The sequence below is a fragment of the Poeciliopsis prolifica genome, unplaced genomic scaffold (genome assembly GCF_027474105.1).
Source record: "Poeciliopsis prolifica strain line A6 unplaced genomic scaffold, Auburn_PproV2 SCAFFOLD078, whole genome shotgun sequence".
NCBI classification, from domain to species: Eukaryota; Metazoa; Chordata; class Actinopteri; order Cyprinodontiformes; family Poeciliidae; genus Poeciliopsis; species Poeciliopsis prolifica.
This window is the reverse complement of record NW_026562453.1, coordinates 1202506-1223235: the sequence shown is the minus strand read 5'-3', so window position 1 is coordinate 1223235 and position 20730 is coordinate 1202506. Positions and strand designations below refer to the sequence as shown.

General features: G+C 40.3%; 2 protein-coding genes across 7 annotated transcripts; one reads left to right on the top strand and one right to left on the bottom strand.

Annotated features, from left to right (window-relative positions):
- Nucleotides 1–582: 582 nt before the first annotated feature.
- sec23ip (SEC23 interacting protein) lies at nt 583–11613 on the top strand. Of its 4 annotated transcripts, none has more exons than XM_055021727.1 (18): nt 589–791; nt 2024–2541; nt 3430–3646; nt 3715–3908; nt 4999–5088; nt 5156–5276; nt 5351–5440; nt 5510–5651; nt 6310–6518; nt 6597–6676; nt 6745–6891; nt 6967–7062; nt 7879–8034; nt 8423–8578; nt 8961–9063; nt 9892–10074; nt 10146–10308; nt 11272–11613. In XM_055021727.1, the coding sequence occupies exons 1-18, from the start codon at nt 659–661 to the stop codon at nt 11351–11353; spliced, it is 2880 nt and encodes a 959-aa protein (XP_054877702.1). In that variant the 5' UTR covers nt 589–658; the 3' UTR covers nt 11354–11613. The 4 variants fall into 4 exon arrangements, with proteins under 4 accessions (XP_054877704.1, XP_054877703.1, XP_054877702.1 ...); XM_055021726.1 differs by having other exon boundaries at nt 590–791; nt 2021–2541; XM_055021729.1 differs by lacking the exons at nt 8961–9063; nt 9892–10074; nt 10146–10308; nt 11272–11613 and adding an exon at nt 8757–8952 and having other exon boundaries at nt 583–791; nt 2021–2541; nt 8423–8646.
- On the bottom strand, nt 11599–19811 carry csgalnact2 (chondroitin sulfate N-acetylgalactosaminyltransferase 2). Of its 3 annotated transcripts, none has more exons than XM_055021730.1 (9): nt 19601–19811; nt 19104–19177; nt 17808–18584; nt 16805–17021; nt 16596–16697; nt 15392–15570; nt 15215–15309; nt 15050–15131; nt 11599–14329 (listed from the first exon to the last, which is right to left on the bottom strand). In XM_055021730.1, the coding sequence occupies exons 3-9, from the start codon at nt 18454–18456 to the stop codon at nt 14037–14039; spliced, it is 1617 nt and encodes a 538-aa protein (XP_054877705.1). In that variant the 5' UTR covers nt 18457–18584; nt 19104–19177; nt 19601–19811; the 3' UTR covers nt 11599–14036. The 3 variants fall into 3 exon arrangements, with proteins under 3 accessions (XP_054877705.1, XP_054877708.1, XP_054877706.1); XM_055021733.1 differs by lacking the exon at nt 19601–19811 and adding an exon at nt 19448–19467; XM_055021731.1 differs by lacking the exon at nt 19104–19177.
- Between the last annotated feature and the right edge of the window lie 919 nt (nt 19812–20730).

Sequence of the window (20730 nt, the reverse complement as noted above, 5' to 3'; positions counted from 1 at the left end):
CACATTGAGCGTGGCAAACATTTTGGAACAAAGAATATTACAAATAAATATCTTCAACACAAAGCAAGAAATATCAGCAAATTACCTTGAACAAATATAATAAAAAAACAGGAATAATATGTAGAATATAAAATAATAACCATGAACATTATCATTATTTATGTTTCTCAACAGTTGCAATCTACAATTTGTAACATACCTTTTCAGAACAACCTTTTAGTGTATGTTTTATTACTGTTTATATTTTTTAACATTTCCAACATGCATCTATGCATTTGAATGTTCTTTTATAATTTTGTTTGATGTTATTAGTATTTGTAATTTTACATGGTTTCTGTAAATTCACTGAGTGTTTATAAAGGCGCTACATAAATAAAATTAATTATCATTATTATTAAGTAAATATTTACTTACTTAAAATTGTAGGAGTCTTCCTGACCTGTAGGCGTCAGTAGTGAGAGGAAGTGTTTCTTTTTGATCTTCAACTACAGCAACTTTACAGCAGATCTACAAATCATCTGCTTTCGTAGACGCCATATTGATCTGTTCAGATGACACCTTAGGAATCGGCAAACAGTTAAAAAAACAAAAAAAAGCTCTCTTTGGACAGCTGACCCGGCTGCCTCTGGTTCTTGCTACGTGTAATTCTGGGGGAAAAATGGCAGATAGAAAAAATAACAATGTTCCCAACAGCAGTGCGAATTTATTGTTCAGCGGCGCCCCGGAGTTTAACTTCAACCTGCCGTTCATGCCGGTGAGCCAGGCCACCGGGCCGGCGGTGCTGTCAGGAGGTGAGAGTTAGCGACACTGTTGGAGGAAATGTTTAAACTGTGGACAGGTCGTTAGCATGCTAAGCTAGCCAGGCTAACATTCTGCTATCAGTTGTTATTGAATGAAAGACACAATAAATAGTGGACAGGTTTGCTAGATTATCCAACTCAGACGTGAACTTCTGCTGTAGTATTCCTGCTATTGGTGTTTATTACAGTAAATGGCAAATAAATTACATAAAGTGCATAAACCTCACATTTTTGTTTCTACAAACTACTGGAGACTAAATGTAGCATTTTGATAGCCGAGTAAAGGTTTTGCCTTTGTTAATACAAAAGGTAAATTTTGCCCTCCTTTTAAATAAACGAATAACTGATTGATCACATCCAGTTTTGTTTTGAATGGATTTGGTTCACCAGGTGGGATTAGTGTCCAATCTGTAGAATAAATCAATTTAATTCAGTCAAATAATAGTTTATTTGTCATTTAAGTGTCTTCAAATAATTGTTTTGGATGGTGAGGCTGTAGGCAGGAAGAATCTCCAGTAGCAGTCAGTACTGCAACAAATCTGAACAGGCCTCTGACTGAAGACTGTTTCTATATGACAGTCTCATGACGTACTAATGATTGTTTTATCAATTTATCTGATAAATTGCCAAATTCTGCAGATTTTCATTTAACTGAGCAAGCCTTTACTATACATTAGAAATACATTAAAAGATACAATTAAACAAATCAGTTCACTTTGTTAAAATAAGTAACTAAACTTAAAGGCAATAACAGCATTAGTTGTTATTGCAGGGAATATGAACTTGGTGAAGCTAATACTCACTTCAGGAGCTTTGACTAAAACATTTACAAAGTTCTTTTTTTTCATCTTAAATGCAAAATTTACATATTTTTGTAGTTTTGGTTTATTTGCTCCTCTGAATATGTTGCTTTATTTTGTGTCCATACACTCCAGCTAACAATTAAACAGTTATTAAATTAATTGACAATTAAATTAATCAATATGATTAATTGTTTCAGCCCTGATGCTAACAGCTCAGTATCTGCTGGGCAGCAAAGATGATATTCCACAGTAAAATGTCATCAGTTGTTAGCAAGTACAGCTGATACACTTCATTTGCTGAGAGATGTTGGAGTAGGGGATATGTTGATATAATGCAAAGGGTAGGCAGGGGGGCCATTAAAAGAAGAAAGAGATTACCTGTAGCTGCCATTAAATTTATTTATTTTTGTCCTTTAGAAGAAGATTCCACTGATGTTGGAGAAGAAGACAGCTTCCTTGGTCAGACCTCTAGCGTTGCACCAGCATCCTCCTCCACCTTCAGCTACTTCTCCAGTCCAGCCACGACCTCTGACCCGTTCGCATCCATCGGCCAGACGCCATGCCCCCCGTCCGCCATGTCCGCAGCCGCCAGACCCGTTTCTGTTCCCCACAGCATCAGCGTGGCTCCAACTCCGCCGCCACAGTCTGCAGGCTCACAGATCAACCCGCCGCCTCAAGTGTTCGGCGGCGCCGTTTACCAAAGCCCAGTGGGCCGCCACACTCCTCCCCCGACCACCATGACGCCTCCGCCCCCCCTGATGCAGCCGCAGGCTCACAACCCGTACCGCCACACGCCCAGCAGCAGCAGAGCCAGCCCCTACATCCCGGCGCCGGAAATACTGCCGCCAACACACACAGCGCCGCAAATCCCTTACTCCATCAGCGCGCCGCCGCCGCCGCCGCAGATGTTCTCCCCCGCAGGGCCGACGTTTACAACAGTAGGTGCCACAAAATTTCTATTAGATGTTTAGAAAATCCTCAAAAAAATTACAAATAAGGACGTGGGTTTCTATTTTTAAATCAGAGAAAAAAATTAGCACATTCTGGTGATTTGTCATTTAAACAGTTTTTTATTCAATTTTAGAATTACAAGTTTGCTTAAAAAGAGATTTTAGGTTGTTTTTGCAGCATTTGAACCAGATGAAGCTGAAGCTGCCGCTTGAGGATTTTGGCTAAGATATTTACAGACTTTTATCTTTTTATTTTAAATGTAAAATGTCTGTATTTTTGTGCAGCTTCGGCTTCATTACTTTCATGACTTCTGAATAACCTAAAACAAGAAAAATTTAGTCTGATTTAACTTGAGCTCTGCAATGATTACTTTGATGAATTGTGATTAATTGATTATTGCAATAATCGTCAACTAATGTAGTAATTGATTTATCGTTAACTGGAGTTTACAGAAAAAGACAATTATTTCTATTTGTTAACAAATTGTTAACAAATTTAGCAAAAAGATTATTTAGAGATTATTTTCTTTAACTATTATTTCATATTTTGTCTAAATAATTTACCTTAACAAAATTTGTTTGGGTTGTTTCAATGTAATGAATATTTATAGTTCCTAATCAATCTGTGAAGATTATCTTATGTTATTAGTTATTTTTGTTAAATTATTGTTTTGTTCTCAGGTCAGAGGATATTGGACATTTCAAAACATTAAATTTTGTTATATTTTTAGCTTAATTTGTAGAAACTGTCAAAGCATTATTAATAACAGTAATAATTGATATAATTGAAACTGTCTTTGTTTTTACTGGGAACGTTTGAAAGTCTTTGAATTTTTATACGAACCCTGATCTGAAAGACATTTTTTCGTTCTTCAGCCTCCTGCCTCACATCTTCAGGCGGCTCCTGCTCCTCCTCCACCTGCTGCCACCGCCGGCGCCGTCGTTCCTGCAGGTCCGATGACGCCGTACAACTACAACGTCTACGAACCGGTCCAGCCGCACTGGTTCTACTGCAAGCAAGTCGAGTCGAAGAGCGTCTGGTTTCCTTTGAGCATCATCGACTCGCTGCAGCTTGAAGAGACGTTCAACTCAGGTACCGAAACGCAAAGAGAATAGGTGAATATTTCACACACACAGTCTGAAGACCTTCGGTTCTTCCAGTCCAACCGGACCCGGAGAACGTGATCGTCCGGACGGACGGCGGCCGCTACGACGTGCAGCTTTACGACCGCCTGCGCAGCGCCGTGTTCTGGGAGGAGGAGCCCACAGAGGTCCGGCGCTGCACCTGGTTCTACAAAGGCGACAAGGACAGCCGCTTCGTCCCGTACTCTGAGGAGTTCAGCGAGAAACTGGAGGTTTGTAAAGAGGCGCCACCACCTGGCGGTTCACCAGAATGCACCCGAAAATGATTCAGAATCAACAACTGGCTCCAATTCAACTCAAAAATACTTTATTGATCCCAGAGGGAAATGAAATAATTATTTCAGTAATTCACATAGTTTTAAATGTTAAATATCTATTAGTGAATCCATGCAGGTTTTGTTCTCTGGTTTTTAAAATTAATTAGACTAATTATCAAGTTTTTTTCATTTATTTTTATTTTTTAAAATAATTTTAAACACAATTACACAATTAAGTTGTTTTCCTTTAAAGCTGCGGTGCTAACTTCTATGATTTTCTTTTTTTTTTTACAAATTTGTTGGTATAAAACAGACAATATGTGAAAAAATTAAGCTCCTCTGACTTCACACAGTGCAGATTTCTTTTTAAAAAGTCATAAATGTAACAAATTTTTCATTTATTTAACCAGTGCAGCACATTTAAAAACATAAATATCTTCACAAATTTGGTCAAACATGTAAAAACAGCTTTAATTTGTTCAGTCAGTGCAATTAGGAGTAAAACAAGCAATAAATCCTAGAGTTAGAGTGAATAGATCTGCTCTTATGGATCAGGAACATTGGCTGCATTTCCAATTGTGCAATTTGACATTTCGAGAAATTGCAAAACAATTTGTTTTTCAATCAAAAGTTTTGTTGCTTGGTTTTATCGGCCGTATTGAAACTTTAATGGAAATACTTTTTTTGCATCATGATTCGCATGATCATCAGGATGTTACTTCTGCCGGAAACCATGAAGAAGAAATCACAGGAAGTAGTTGAAGGATCAGCAAGTTTTTCAATGAGCAAAGTAAAAAAATCATGTGAACGAATTTATCCATAAATGATTTTAATTGCATTTCTTATTTAATGGTAACTCTGGAATTGCAAAAGTTTTATTTTTATTTTTTACATGAATGAAATACTGACAGTTTTGTTTACATTTGTAGCTTGTATCTCCGATAACCAATAAAGAATTATTTTCCATATCAGGATCCATGCAGATATTAACCACAAGTGATCGATCCTCAGACTGTGACTTCATGAGTGAATGTTTCACCTTCAGGCAGAATATAAAAAGGCCGTATCAACGAACCAGTGGCATCGCAGGCTGGAGTTTCCGTCCGGAGAAACGATCGTCATGCACAACCCAAAGGTGAGTCCAAACCGTCCTCACTCACAAATCACCAGGCAGAACCTGGACCGTCTGTTTGTTCCCGCAGGTCATAGTTCAGTTCCAGCCGTCGTCCAACCCAGACGAGTGGGGCACCACTCAGGACGGGCAGACCAGGCCACGGGTGGTGAAGAGAGGGGTTGACGATGACCACGACGAAGTGCCTGACGGTACTCTACCCAGCTGCCGATCAGAACGGTGGAACCAACATCAGCTCAGCTGAAAATGGTTTGTTTTGCTGCAGGCGAGCTTCCCACGGTGGATCACCTGGTGTTCATGGTCCACGGCATCGGCCCGGTTTGCGACCTGAGGTTCAGGAGCATGATCGAGTGCGGTGAGCGGCGGCGTCTCCACCGGTGATCCTGTTTGTGGAAACTTTCATTTAAAAGTCGTTTGTTTCCAGTGGACGACTTCCGGAGCGTTTCGCTGAAGCTGCTGCAAAGCCACTTCAAGAAGTCGCTGGACGAACACGCCATCAGCCGGGTGGAGTTCCTTCCTGTCCAGTGGCACACGGCTCTCCACGGCGACGCCACCGGGGTGGACAGGTGGGCCGCCAAACGCACCCGAGCCAATCGAGTCGTCCAATAATCGATGACTGAAACAGTCATTGATTAATCATTAACTTTACAATTCACTCAAAAAAATCATTTAAAAAAACACATTCAGAGCAGAAGTTAAACCACAACTGTACAAATTATAAATATATTTTCAGATAAAAACTTATTTTTCTGTAAATATGTTTTAGCCAAAATTCCTCAAGTGGCAGATTTTGCTTCACTGGGTTCAGATTTACTGAATGAATGCTGCGGTTTTGCATTTCAGGCAATGAAATGTTTATTTTATTACTTTAAAAAAGTTTATTCGTTTTTTGCATCTTTTAATGTATTTCTAATGAATAAAAAAGGCTGAATTATTTGATTAGTCACAATTAATCAGTTGCTAATAAAAAGCTGCAATCGTTACATTTCTACTTGGATTTCTAGGTTATTTTTTAATGATCTGAACGATTGAAGCTCAGTGTGTACATTTGTTGCTGGATTTAAAATGTTCAGGTTGTTTTTCTGAATCATTTCATTTTCACTATTGGACTGAAACTGAAGTAATGTGATTAATCACAGTTTAAATGAAATTAAGTGAGTTTTAATTGCTTTAAAAGGTAAAGTAGGTGTTTTGTCTCAGTGAATGTATTGTGATTTTTCTCAGGAGGATTAAAAAGATCACCCTGCCCAGCACCGGACGGCTGCGCCACTTCACCAACGAGACGCTGCTGGATGTGCTTTTCTACAACAGTCCGACTTACTGCCAGACCATCATGGACACCGTGGCCCAGGAGATCAACCGTCTCTACGCCTTGTTCATGACGAGGAACCCCGACTACAGAGGGGGGATATCGGTGGCCGGACACAGCCTGGGTAAAACCCAACCCTGTTTTTCACCTTTGAACGGCAGATTCACGTTTCCGGTTTTAATGTTTACTGTCGTCTCTGCAGGATCCCTGATTCTCTTCGATCTGCTTTCCAACCAGAAAACCGTCTCTGCTGCGCCGCTGCTGCCGGCCGCAAATGGAGAGGTAGAGAGCGAACCCTGCAGGAAACCCTGACGTGTGGAACTGCGTGGAAACGCTGCGTCTCGTTTCAGGTGTCGACTCCTGCTGCGGAGGAGCCGAGCCGAGAGGAAGAGGAGGATGAGGAAGAGTTTGAGGATCTCACTGCTGTGCTGCAACATCTGGGCCTCTCTGACTACAAGAGCACCCTGGACCAGGAGAAGATTGACATCGAGTCTTTAGTAAAAATATGAAAATCTCCTTCAGTTTATATGGATTTGCTGAAGCAGAAAAACAGCTTGAATGTGTTTTTCCAGCTCATGTGTACGATGGAGGACCTGAAGGACATGGGGATCCCGCTGGGCCCGCGGAAAAAAATCACCAAGTTCGTCAAAGAGCGAGTCAGCAGACAGGTGGGCAGCAAAAAACCCAAAACTCTTCACCAGACAAAGTTACAAAAAATCACTAAAATATATCCTCAGCTTTTTTTAGCAGTTAGCAAATAGAAATAATTATTCTAACGAACCTAAAACTCATCAAGACCATTAAAGATATAACGAAAGGAGAACATTTCTGCCAAGAAAGAAGGTTTTAGATTCATTTCAGAAATTTTCTTGAGCAAAACCAGAAAATTTTAGTTTTAAAAGTTGAAAAATTGTTAGAAAAAAAACCTGGAAATTTCTGAATTTCAAATTTAATTTTTTCAGCTTGAAATTTGGAAATTTACTGGGTTTTTTCCCCCAGAAACTTTCTGAACTTAATCTCAAAACTTCAGTTTTCTAGAATTTTTTAAATTGTGAAATTCTGAAATGTCCAAACAGAAATTCTAAAGAACTTCAAAGATTCTCAAAATTTCAGATGTTTTTTCTACCAAATTTTTAACTTTTCAAACTGGGAGTTTTGCATGTTTTTCTTGAAAATTTCTGTGATTAATCTCAAAATTTCAGATTTTTTTTTTCTTTTTTAAAAGCAAATTTTAAAAATTCCAAACTTAGAATTTCCAAACTTTTTCTGTGAAATTTTTGTGAACAATCTCAACATGTTTTGCTGGAAATTTGCTCCTTTCTTTTCTACTTCACTGGACCCTCTTTATGTCCAGTTTCAGGGTCAACCTCTTATCACTTATCTTGAGCTCATTGATCGTTCGCCGATCAATGAGCTCAAAGTCATTAACTGATAGCTTGTGACCTTTGACCCTGCTGGGGGTGTGGTGGCTGTGTGGTCTCCAGGCGGGACGCCAACAGACGAAAGCAGAGGCGAAGGAGGAGAGTCCGGCCGCGGTTCCCCAGGCTGCCGCTAGCAGCGCCACCACCAAGCCACCAGTGGGCAGCACCGTGTCTTCAGTCCATGTCAACTACAACTACTTTGAAGTTGGAACTGGGCAGGTGGGTAAAAACCACTGAAGAAGAAAGATGTTTATGAACCACAGTGGAGCAGCGCCGACGTTCTGACCGGTTCAGACTGGCTCTGACTGGTTCTGACCAGCTCTGACTGGCTCTTACTAGTTCTGACTGGTTCAGACTGGGTCTGACTGGTTCAGACTGGGTCTGACCGGTTCAGACTGGTTCTGACTGGTTCAGACCAGTTCAGACTGGCTCTGACCGGTTCAGACTGGTTCTGACTGGTTCTGACCGGTTCAGACTGGCTCTGACTGGTTCAGACCAGTTCAGACTGGCTCTGACTGGTTCAGACTGGTTCAGACTCTTTCTGACTGGTTCAAACTGGCTCTGACCGGCTCTGCCTGGTTCTGACCGGCTCTGCCTGGTTCTGCAGGTGTCGGTGATCTACCACAGCCTGGACTTCGAGCCGGTGAACTTCTTCGCCCTGGGTTCTCCGATCGGGATGTTCCTGACGGTTCGCGGCCTGGAGAAGATCGACGAGTCGTACCAGCTGCCCACCTGCAAGGGATTCTTCAACATCTACCACCCGGTGCGACGAGCGTCGGGAGAAAAACGTCTACAGACCGTTTTATCTAAAGCTGACAAACTGATCACCATGTAAACGTTTCAGATCAGCCTATCAATAATTATTGATCAGCTTCTTGTTTTAATTCCTCGTTTCCTGTTTTATCCAGTTTTCTCGCCGTTGTTTTTTTATTTTGAAGCAGTTTTTAGGCAAAGTGGGGAAACTTGAAACTGTTGCTGCGTGTGACCCAGCAGGCTGTTGCTAGGCAACCGTAGAGCTGAAAAAGTTCAGTCGATGTTTTATGTATTGATTTTTGAATATTCTATCAGATGTATTACTTATTGATGTTTATTGTTGATTTATTGCCCAGCTCTGCAGCTAGGCTAACGGCGCCGTCTTGTTTCAGTTGGACCCGGTGGCGTACCGAATCGAGCCGATGATCGTCCCAGATTTGGATCTGAAGCCCGTTTTAATCCCACATTACAAAGGAAGGAAGAGGCTTCATCTCGGTAGGAAACTTCTGCTGACTGATCCGTTTCCAGATGTTTCAGTTCTTCATTTCAGAAAAACTCTTTCTGTTGCGTAATCTCAGTTTTACCGTTTGTTGAAACTGAGATTGTGGAGCGAATACAGTGGAAATAAGAGGCACAAACTCTTGCTAAAGTTATTTTCTGCAGTTTAATCATCTGAGTTTCAAATCTCCACCGGGATATTTTTGCATATTTTAATTGTATGAAGTCATTTAAATGTCCTGAGAGTAAATATATTTTTCCATTTTCCCATAACAAATGGAAGATAAAAGAATCCGGGAATCAACTAAATACATTTTCTTAATGGAAAAAAAATCCTCACTTTTCAATAGGAAGTTTCTGTGCAAGATGAGATTTTTAGTGGATTCAATAAAATACACAAATGTTGACATTGTAGTTGTTTGTGATGTGAAAAAATTGTTTTTCCTGTTTCAGTTTTGTGAAATTCACAAATTTCAATACAACCTAAAAAACTTGATTTTACGATAAAAAGTTTTCCCGCTACGGTTGACGTGTTTTGGATCAAAATTAATACATTTTGCAAAACTGCAATGGAAACACTTTTTAATCGCAGTTTTGATCATGAGTCATGTGATCAACAACAGGATGTTACTACTGGCAGAAACACCAAAGAAGACAACAGGAAGTGGTTGGATGAGGTTTTTCAGAAACTTATTGCGTGAACAAATTTATTCAGGTTTGATTTTTATTGTGTTTCTGATGTAATGGAAACAAAGCGATTGTGAAAATTTGACATTAGCGTAATATTGCTAAAGTTTTAGGGCGTTTTGTGTGAATCGGTTGCAGAGCTGAAGGAGAGTCTGTCCCGGATGGGCTCGGACCTGAAGCACGGCTTCATCAGCTCGCTGCGCAGCGCCTGGCAGACGCTCAACGAGTTCGCCCGCGCCCACACCTCCTCCGCCCTGCAGGCCGAGCTCGCCATCGTGGCCAATCAGATCGAGCAGGAGGAGCAGCAGCACGTTCACGACGGTACGTCCGTCTTCTTCTTCTCTGTAACTCCGGGTCCGAGTTAAAGAGAACGCTGTCATCGTTCGCCACAGAGCATAAAGTCGCCGAGAGCGTGGAGCTGCAGAGGGAAGACGAGCCGCAGGTGAAGATCGGGATGCTGAACGGAGGGAATCGGATCGACTTCGTCCTGCAGGAAAAACCCATCGAGAGCTTCAACGAGTATCTGTTCGCCCTGCAGAGCCACCTCTGCTACTGGTAGGTCAGAGTTCACTGAGCCGAGCCGTTCGGGTTTCACACTACGGCTCATGGGAAAGAAAACAATGAAGCTTTGAATCAGTGATGATGTCACTGGATATTTAAGACAAAAAGGAAAATTATTGAGCCAAGAATAAAGTTTTATTATTACCAGAAAAATACATTTAAATTATGAGGAAAAGTTGATTTAACAAGTTAAAAGTAAAACTTAACAACAGGCTCAACTTTCCTCATTTGTTTTTTAATTATCATAAATTTACAATATCATTCTGGTGATAATGTGACTTAATTTTCATATTATTACGACTTTTTTATGGTAGTAATATGAGTTTATTCTCTGGCCTAAATATCCTAAAATATCAATCATGTTTCTAGGAGAAAAAAACACGTAAGAACTCTTTAGTGATTATCACATTTTTGTGTTTATATAATAACTGATTTGTCCTGAAATGTTAATTTTAAAAAAGAACTGCAGGAAAAATAAAAACAAAAGTGTTGAAATTAAACATAGTTAAGAACAGAAGATTAAACTCATTATTACCAAATTTTTACCAATAAGTGGAAAAAATGTGAACCAGAAATGGTTTCTACTTTTTCTGTAAATCATAAACTAAATTGTTGATTCTGATGCAAAAACTAATAATTCTTACTTTAGTAAAACTATTTATTTTAAATCTTGTTATTCTCAGATAATCTCACCAAAGTACTGCAAAGAGTTTTTCATTCAAGATTATTTATGTAAAATCAGTGGAGCATTGCTTTAATAAAAAATAACTTCCGATACATTTTTTTTAGTTGCTAAATATAGTGACAAGGTTCCTCAGTTTGTTGTGAATTTAACGTTTCATTTCCATGCAGCTTTTAGAAAATAAGAGTTTGGCAGTAATTCTTCTGTGTTGGTGGAGTTTTGATGTAAAGCGTTAAAAGTTTTTCCGCCTGCCGTGTTTCTGTTTGCTCCTGCAGGCAGTCTGAAGACACGGCGCTGCTTCTGCTGAAGGAAATCTACAAAACCGCTGGGATCCATCCGGAGCCGCTCGCTCATTAATGCTCTGATTACTCGGTTCTGTTTTTCTATTTTTATTGAAGTAGCTTATTGTACACAGATGAACAATATGTTGGTATTATACCATTTGTTTTAAATTAAGAAACAAACGAATGAGTTGGAGAAGCAGAGACACTTGACTGAGTTATTACATTTTTATAGCAAATATACAACAGGTGGCCAAGGCGGAACAGAAACAGCCAATGCAGTCGGATGTAAGTTATTCATGGACAAATTGCCACAATAAATCCATTTTTTGCTCATTTGTTTTTATTATTCAGCTTTTAACGGTGGCGTGCCGCCAAGAGGAATACGTGTCATTTCTCCTGTCAAGCCAGGAAACCTTGAAACGGCCTAAAAAAGCTGCACAATCAGCAAAAACGTAAATAATTACAGTATAGAATGCAACGCAGGAGCAACCTGGTATATTTAAGACAGTCAAAGCACCTTTTATGTAACGTCCTCTCGGCTTAAAACAAGCAATAGTTAATATATTCCTCTAGAACCTGCAGGTTCAATGATAGTCTGAAATGTTTGGAACGTATTTACATGTAAGAACAACTAGATTCAGGGAAAAACAGCAGCATGAGCCGTGTGCTGTAGTTCATCCTCTGATTGGTCCAACGCATTTAAACTGACACAATCCTACAATAAAAAACACAAAATCTTCCCTTTTTATCCTCTCGGCCAGTCTGAACAAAAACTGATGTTTTCCTAGTTAAACTCTGTAAATAAATCAAGAGGCCAAAGCTACGAAGAAATATTTTTATCCACATTTTAGTGCAAATCTGACCTTGTGGGTTAAAAGAAATCTGCCATAAATACAAACTTAGGCACCGAATTATTTGTATTTGATCAGTTCAGTCCCTCAATTACGTGGTAAAATATTCCTTAAAGATTCCAAAACAAATCGATGACGAGTTCAGGTGACCAACATCGAGTCTTTTAAAATCTTAAGGCCAGACTAAGAAAAAATTAAATTAGAAAATAGTCATAATATTGTGAGAAAGAGTCGGAATAATTCGAGCCATATTACCAGAAAAAAGTTAAGTGTTAAAAGAACAGAGTGGGAATAACGCAAGAAAAAAAAGTTTTACGAGAATGAAGTCGAAATAGAACGAAAAAAGTTGCATTTTATGTCATTAATAGAAAAATGTCGTAGAATTAAATAAGTGGTAGAAAAATAGTTCAGTGTCATGAAAACAGTCGTAATTATATGAAAAAGTTATGAGACAAAGTTGTATGTGAATTACCGAAATGTTACCAGAATAAAGTTCCAATTGTACAAAAAATAGTCACAAGGTGAAAAGTCGGAATAATATGAGTCCTAATAAAATCGTCAGAGAATAAATATATAATATCAGAAAGGTCACAAGAGAAAAAGTTGTATGTTGTGAGAAAAGTCATAATAAACTTGCAATATTAGTGGAATAAAGGAGTAAATTTTATAAGAATTTCTCCTGGAAAAATAAAATTTTTAACACTTTAGCATCAGATAATTATCACCACATCGAGATTTTGATCTCATTGAAAACATTTTTCTAGTCATTAATCTTAGTCTGACCCTAAATCGCCATCTTACTCAGAAGTTCAGCTTTTTACAGGAAACCAGTAGTGCCAAGAATCGAGCCGTGAATCTTCCTTCATAGTTTGGGCCTCTGAATATTAAATGGTCAGAAAATACTTTAATCTCTGCTGAGAGAAAGTGCAACTTCCTGTTCTCATGCTCAATAAATTACTAATGTGATTTTTTTCCCCCCACCCCAAAACTGGTTTACTGTTTATTTTCTCCAAACGCCGCTGGATGCTGCCTGCCTACGCTGCTTCCCCGTGTCTGAGAAGCAGCTGAAATGTTTCACATTCAGAAGCAGCAAGAAGACAGTGAAGGAAATGTGACCCTCAAGATCACTCTTACCGATTTTCAAAAAGTTTGCAGAAACAAAACACGGCCCTCTGTACGCCGCCACGTCTTCCTGTCAGTGAAATACTGCTGACTTGATTGTAAGGCTTCCATTTTGTGCCACATTTCACATTTTTCTACATTCATTTGTCTACAGCTGTGCAGAAAAGAAGCAGAAGGATTGATTAACCGCGATTAATCACTATTAATCACCGTTAACTGGTACACTGTACACATCACATCTTCCATCAATCAGGATTAAATATCTTTTTGCTGCGGCGCCCCCTTAAAGCTACAGTATGTAACTTTAAGATTTGTTTTTTACATTTTTGTTGAAATTGTCTTTATGTTGCGAGTTTGATAAGATGCAGATGATCTGAAGAAAAAATGTTTCTCTACCTTGTCCCTGTACCATCCAGAAACAACCAATCAGAGCCAGGAGGCGGGGCTTAGTGCTGTCAATCATCTTCCCCCTCTTCTGTCATGAATGACGGGGTAGTTAGCATGACCACCAAAGACGGAGGATTAGCTGTTTTACTGCAAGTTGTTTCTCCATCATTTGCACATTTATCAGTGCGTTCACGGCGATGATTGACAGCGCTAAGCCCCTCCTACTGTCTCTGGTTGTTTTTGATGCATTTCTTCAACAGTAGCTCAGGTGGATGAGATCGATCTTTTCACAGATTATCTGTCTCATATCAAACATGTCAAAACCTATTTTAATAAAATTCCGTACAGCAGCTTTAAGTCTCGTTTGGGAATGTCGGCGGCGGCTCTTCTTCTTCCTCAGGCCTCCGTCTTGCTCTGCGTTTTGAAGGCCTGCTTCCGGAGGTGGGCCTCAATCTCGTCCCGGAAGACCAGCATGCCCAGGTGGGGGTGCGACGCCTCGTTCATGGCTTTGGACTGGATGCACATGCGGTACTGCTCCGGCGTCAGCTCGTCCGCACACTGCTTCTCGTGCCACAGGTGGAAGAGGCTGGACACCGGCGCCCGGATCACGATCAGTTCGCTCCGCAGGTACTTCCTGTACAGGTGGACGTCCTCCACGCCCCAGCCTTTCACTTCCAGATCAAATCCGCCTGCAGGAATAAAACATTGATCGATAAATTTCTTTCAATTTCGGGTGGCTTTTGGCATTGAACCCAGGAAACGATTAATCACAATTAATCATTCAATAGAAAACTAGACTAAATTTACAACTAAATAACTCATAAAACTGAACCGATATACACACATTTATACACATCTATGTTAAAATAATTCAAAATTATTTCAGTACATATTTGATCATTATTAGCTCTGCTGCTTTATCTATGATTGATCCAGATATTTGATTGGTTAACCTGCACAGCATCTTAACTGTAGACTAATACACAACTGTAAGATTTTGTGCTGCAATGTAAAGAAATAACATTTTTTAAATGATTTAAAAGCAAAATGATTAATTGATAATTCGTCAACTGAATTGATTAATCGTTAACTGGAGTTTCTCGAAAAGGCCATTTGCTGAAAGAATAACACACTCAGTTATATTAAGCCAAAAATGTATGAAAATCTGTTTTTCGCGTCAAACGAGTCACATGATCAACAACCTGATGTTTCTACTGGCAGAAACCACAAAGACGACAGGAAGTAGTTGGAGAATTTGTTTTTTCAATGATTTATTGTGTAAGAAAAATCACTCATGCGTTTTTAAGACGATGTTTTGCTAAAAGGAATCAAAGAAAACTGTTGAATAGATCAGATACAAGTGTTTTTAATGTGATAAATAAATATATCACAACCTGTTTGTTGCTTACCGATGTTTAGGAAATCTGAGCGATACTGGCAGGTCATTCCAAATCCAAAATCTCTCCAAAATCCAGCGTCTTTTTTGTGAATCTGGAGATAAAAGTTCAGAGTTAAGATTTTCCATCATTTAAGGTTATTCAGTGCTAATAGAGGGTTAATTTTAGGCGTCTCACCAGCTGTTGTTCAATAGGTGGAGCCAGCTCCAAGCTTCCGTAAACAATGGCCGGATTGTACAGACTGAACACCACCGGATAGAAAACCTTCTTGTCTGCAAAAGTATGACAAAAATTCATGAAACACTGGAGAGTTAAACTGGGAATATTAAGATCCGAACATGTGGAGGAACTTACTGGGAGCGGCGTGGAGCCGGCACGTGTTCAAGAAGTCCAGGGAGAAACGAATGTCCACGTCGCAGAAAAACATCAAGACGTCGCCGTTCTTCCACGCGTTGGCGCCGATGTCCAAACCGCGGCCGCGAGAAAACTCCTCGTCCACCGGGATCAGAGTGTAATTAGAGAAAGTCTCGTCTCTGCAGGGAAAAACGACGATTCATACAGTTGACTTGCATAAAAACTCACAAAGTGACGAGAGCTGAAATGAGTCATTGATTATGTAAGAATCGGTTAATCGCTAACAAAAATATAGATACAAAAAAGGCTATTTGCTTAAAAGACACACTCCATATATATATATATATATATATATATATATATATATATATATATATATATATATATATATATATATATATTATATATATATAGCAATAGAGCAATAGAGGCCCAGATCTACCACACCAGACAAGACCCAAGGTGTAGGTTGTGCAAGGAGGCCCCTGAGACAGTCCAGCACATCACAGCAGGGTGCAAGATACTGGCAGGGAAAGCGTACATGGAGCGACATAACCAAGTGGCAGGCATAGTGTACAGAAACATCTGTGCAGAATATGGACTGGAAACCCCAAGATCAAAGTGGGAAACACCCCCAAAGGTGGTGGAGAACGCCAGAGCTAAGATCCTGTGGGACTTCCAGATCCAGACAGACAAAATGGTAATGGCGAACCAACCAGACATTGTCGTAGTGGATAAACATCAAAGGAAAGCCGTTGTGGTAGATGTAGCAATACCAAGTGATTGCAACATCAGGAAAAAGGAGCACGAGAAACTGGAGAAATACCAGGGCCTCAGGAAGAACTGGAGAGGGCCTGGAAGGTGAAGACCACAGTGGTGCCTGTGGTCATCGGGGCCCTCGGGGCAGTAACCCCCAAACTGGAGCAGTGGCTACAACAGATCCCAGGAACAACATCAGACATCTCAGTGCAGAAATGTGCAGTCCTTGGCACAGCCAAGATACTGCAGGACCCTCAAGCTCCCAGGCCTCTGGTAGAGGACCCGAGCTCAGAGGATAAGAACCACCCGCAGTGGGTGAGAAGGGAATTTTTATGACTTAATCTGTCGAATGAATAGATGTGTGTTTACTTTGTGCAACTTGAAATAAAAAATAAACGACTGTTGAAAAAAAAAAATAAAGTGATAAAAGCACAAGAAGACAAACCGAGACATTTTCTGGAGCGATGACTTCACTTCCTGCAGTCCTTCCTGCCCAAAATAAACCACTGTGAGATGGACCTGCCTGTCCCGCTGAACACACACCTCCCTGAACACAGACAGGCCATTTTCATTAGTATTCAGTTCCCACAGAGCTGTTTAAATAAAAAACAAGCAGCTTCATTTCTCACAGACATCAGAGGCTCGTTGTCTCACCGGAAGTTTTGTAAGAACTGTGAGAAAGTGTCGACTCGGCCCGCCAGCGGCACGATGATGTTGATGATCATCCCCAGCGTCTCCACCGACGTGCTGCGGACTTTCATTATCGGCCCAAACGGCCGGAAGAGCGAGACGTGTCGGAAGCTGCTGGAGTCCTCCTTGGCGAAGAAAAGCTCGTAGAGTGTCCCTTTGTCTCGCTCTGTCCTGTACAGGCCTGCAGCGCCCAGACGGAGACAGCAGAGCAAAAACAGGCGGAATATTATCAGAATGAGGTCAAATGAGGTGATGAGCATCTTCGTATCATTTAAAGGTAAAAAATATTAAATCACATCAAATTATCAGCAGCAGAACTTTGAAATGAAATAACAACTAAGTTTGTTTCAAGCTCATCATGTCGGATCTGTAATGAGATTTTTTCTCATTAAAACGACTTTTTCCATCTTAATTTTTGAAGAGGAACATTTTTAACATTAAATTTTTAAGGTAAAATTACCTCAATACTCAATTTTATGACTTTATCATAATTGAACAAAACTGATTGCAATCCGGGCCCAATACTCTGTCGTAAAACTCACAGAAGAAATGAATGAAATAGATATATTTTCTGTAAATTCTAATTCCTTTTTTAGAGAAGAAATTAAGAATTAAAAAAGACTAAGATCGGATATTGGATCTTACAGAAGAGGATTAGGGCCAAAATGAGTCGGTGATGTGACTTTGCCATTATGAGAATTTTGAGTTTAAAGACAAAATTCTGACATTGAAGTCAGAATTTATACTTTTCATATTAAAATATTAATTTCTTAAAGTAAAGATTTTGAGGTTTAAACCAGGAGTCAAAATTCTGAGATTTGAATTGGATTCTGACTTCAATCAAAATTCATACTTTTAATTCCGAGACTAAAGTCATAATTTGTACCTTTCATATTAAGATACTGAACTCTCAGATTAAAGTTTGTATTTTTGGCCCTGTTGCTGTTCCGTAGGCTGTTTGTCTTGCCTTCCATAAAGTGGTTGTCCGTGTAGGTCTGCCTCTGCACAGGGACGTCCTCCTCCATGCCGTCCTCCTCGTCCGGGTTGTTGATGATGTCCAGCGCCGCCTCCACCGCCTCCACCAGCTCGTCCCGCCGATCCTTGCGGACCGGCTTCTCCTCCGGGTGCCGGGTCAACCCCATCTCCAGCTGGTACACCTTAGAGGAGGTGAAGCTCTCGAAGGGCACCAGGGCGTACTCGCTGGGCAGCCGCGCCCCGGCACTGACCTCGGCCTTGTCGATCTGGGAGTGCAGGAACTCCAGCAGGTCGCCGGGCTCCTGGTCTCGGTTCTCGCCCAGGCCCTGCACGCCCGGCGGCTCCTTCTTCTCCTGCATCAGCTTCAGCTTGTCGCTCATCTCCTGCAGCTCCTGCTTGAGCTGTGCGATCTGGCGCTTGAGGCTGGAGGCGCGGCTCAGGTGGCGCTCCTCGTGCTCCTGCAGCAGCGCCTGGTAGTACTCCTTGCCGAAGGGCTCGCCCGGCCCGGGCAGCGTCTGGCTGGCGTTGACCGGCGGCGTGCACTCCAGCATGTAGGCGATTAGCAGCATCACCAGGAGCAGGAAGAGGGCCAGCAGGAGCCAGCGGACCCGGCCCTGCAAGGGGAACCCCCGCCTGGGCATCACGTCCGCATACGACCTACTGCTGGGAAGTCTGCATCACGTTCCTCCTGCTCACATCGCTCAAAGTATTCCTCTAAAACGTAACGCTTTGCTGGCGTTTCATGGCTCCGTTTTGTTCCAACAATCACCTGTGAAGGAAACAAAAAAAACACAGAATCACGACACCTGTCAACTAAACAAGTATTACCAATCATCCCATAAGTTATTGAGATAAACAATAATGTCTTGAGACTATTTTCAAGTAATACAATATAATGCCATAACAACAATACAAAAACATTCTCAAATATCAATAAACCCTAAATTCTAATGTAAATTAAAGATTAAATTAATTAAACATCCAAAAATTAAACAAAACAACAAATAAAACTCCTTATATCAATATCATGCTCTGTAGCAGTCGCTGCATTTCCATTAAAAAGTGCCCAAAACTTTCTCAGTATTCCTGTTATGTTGAAAAGAAAACAACACAATTTTCCAACTGCAGTGTTTTCATTACATAAGAAATTTGTTAAAAAACATGTTTGACACTATGTCTCAAAGACGATTAATGCGCTGTCACCACATAGACAGGCCAGTCTTTCTTCTCCTTAACCACACTGAGTCACCACTGACATTTTTCTTCCACTAAACTTTCCAAGAATTACCTCGGATACAGCACTGAGCCTCTGTAGCGATGACGGCTTGAGGACGTCAGTGACTGTCAAGTCAGCACTCTTTTCTAAGATAGTAAAACACAACATGGTGATAACGTAGCGTTTAAAGACCATCTTCTATTAGCCTCATGTAGGATTCTAACGGTCAGGCGAAATGACTTTTTGGTTTTCATCAACGAAAACGTTGGGGAAAGACGCCGAAAATATAACAAATGGAGTCTATATAACAATATTTAAAAATTTAACCGACACACGTCGATAAACGTGTCAATAATATTCAGTTTTATCGATTAAACATTGAATTTACGAACTAGCCGAGCCGTTACTGTACTTACGACTGTAGTCTTATTTTGAAAAGTCGAAAGCGGAAACACGGAAGGTTCTGAGACCTTTGAGACGTTGAGCTTCTCCGCGACGCCTCCAGCTTATCTAGCGCCCGAAAGTAATGCTCATTAATCGGCGATGGTCGTTAAAAAAATGCTCCCCACCTGGTTTTGCGTTCGTCCATCTCTGCCTGTGCTCGAAGCGGAAATGTTTCCCACGAAACCAGCAGCCTACGGCAGCTTCTGCCCACAGAGCGCCACGGAGCACAGAGAAAAGAGTGGGTCGCAGTCTACTTCCGGTCACAGGAGAGCCAATAGGAACTTTGTTGGCGAGTGACGTCATCAATCACGCTGCTTCTCTTGTATCTCAGTGACAGCGCTTTGAATTGTAAAATAATTACTGATTTTCTCGTGGGAAATTAAATGTTTTTGTAACTTAAATATATAATGAAGGACTGATCTCCTGTAGCAGTCAGTGTTACAGTGTGTATATGTTGACCAACAATAATGTCATGAAGAGGACGCTTGGGGTTTATAAAAAATGGCAAATTAGTTCTCTTTTCACTTTCTTGTCGTTAGTAGCATTAATATAAACTCCTACATAATAGTCAGTTTCTTCATTGTATGCTGTAAATTCTCACTCTTTGACCTCTGTGAATAAAAGCTTTTGGACATTCTAATTTTTCTTTAAATAATATATAAATGTAAACATAGAAAAGTGACATGTTTGCTGCAGAAAAATCTACAGTGAACTAAATTTTTCTCAGAAGTTGCATGTTTTGTCTGCTGACCCAAAGCTGATATCTGTGATGATGTGCTAAATGGATTAACCCTGTTGGTTCAGATACATGATGAATCTGTTTGATCTTTATCGTTTTTTATCACGTTTCCCAAAGTAAACCAGGAAATGTCATGAGGGCTTATTTTTAGTTTCTCTAATTTCCTTCATTAAACCCGTTAGAAGCGACCCATTATGGACGGATTAATCTGTTATGAAGGATTTGCCCTGATATACCAGCCATATTCTTCTGTGTTTGTCATTTGAAACATTATTGGATAATACGGTAAGTTAAATGATTTTTAAAATAAGGAACTGAGAAAAATGAACTGTATTAACTGAATAAAAGGTTAACATAACTTACTACGGTAAGATTATATTTCAGGAACTTATACATAATATTAAAAGATATAGAAAACATAATATATACATATATGGAGAATATGTAAATTTGATTTTTAATTTTATGAATTCGTTCAGTGTTGACTGAAGATAATCCTTATAAAAGCCTTCTAGG

Excerpts from the sequence above, each read along its gene's own strand:
- sec23ip (XM_055021726.1), top strand. The coding sequence starts at position 659 with ATGGCAGATAGAAAAAATAACAATGTTCCCAACAGCAGTGCGAATTTA. Across the intron at positions 5,277-5,350 it reads CCACGACGAAGTGCCTGACG|GCGAGCTTCCCACGGTGGAT; the intron begins GTACTCTACCCA and ends GTTTTGCTGCAG. Across the intron at positions 6,519-6,596 it reads GGTGGCCGGACACAGCCTGG|GATCCCTGATTCTCTTCGAT; the intron begins GTAAAACCCAAC and ends TCGTCTCTGCAG.
- csgalnact2 (XM_055021730.1), bottom strand. The coding sequence starts at position 18,456 with ATGCCCAGGCGGGGGTTCCCCTTGCAGGGCCGGGTCCGCTGGCTCCTG. Across the intron at positions 16,698-16,804 it reads CAGTTCTTACAAAACTTCCG|GGAGGTGTGTGTTCAGCGGG; the intron begins GTGAGACAACGA and ends GTCTGTGTTCAG. Across the intron at positions 15,310-15,391 it reads CCGGCTCCACGCCGCTCCCA|ACAAGAAGGTTTTCTATCCG; the intron begins GTAAGTTCCTCC and ends ATACTTTTGCAG.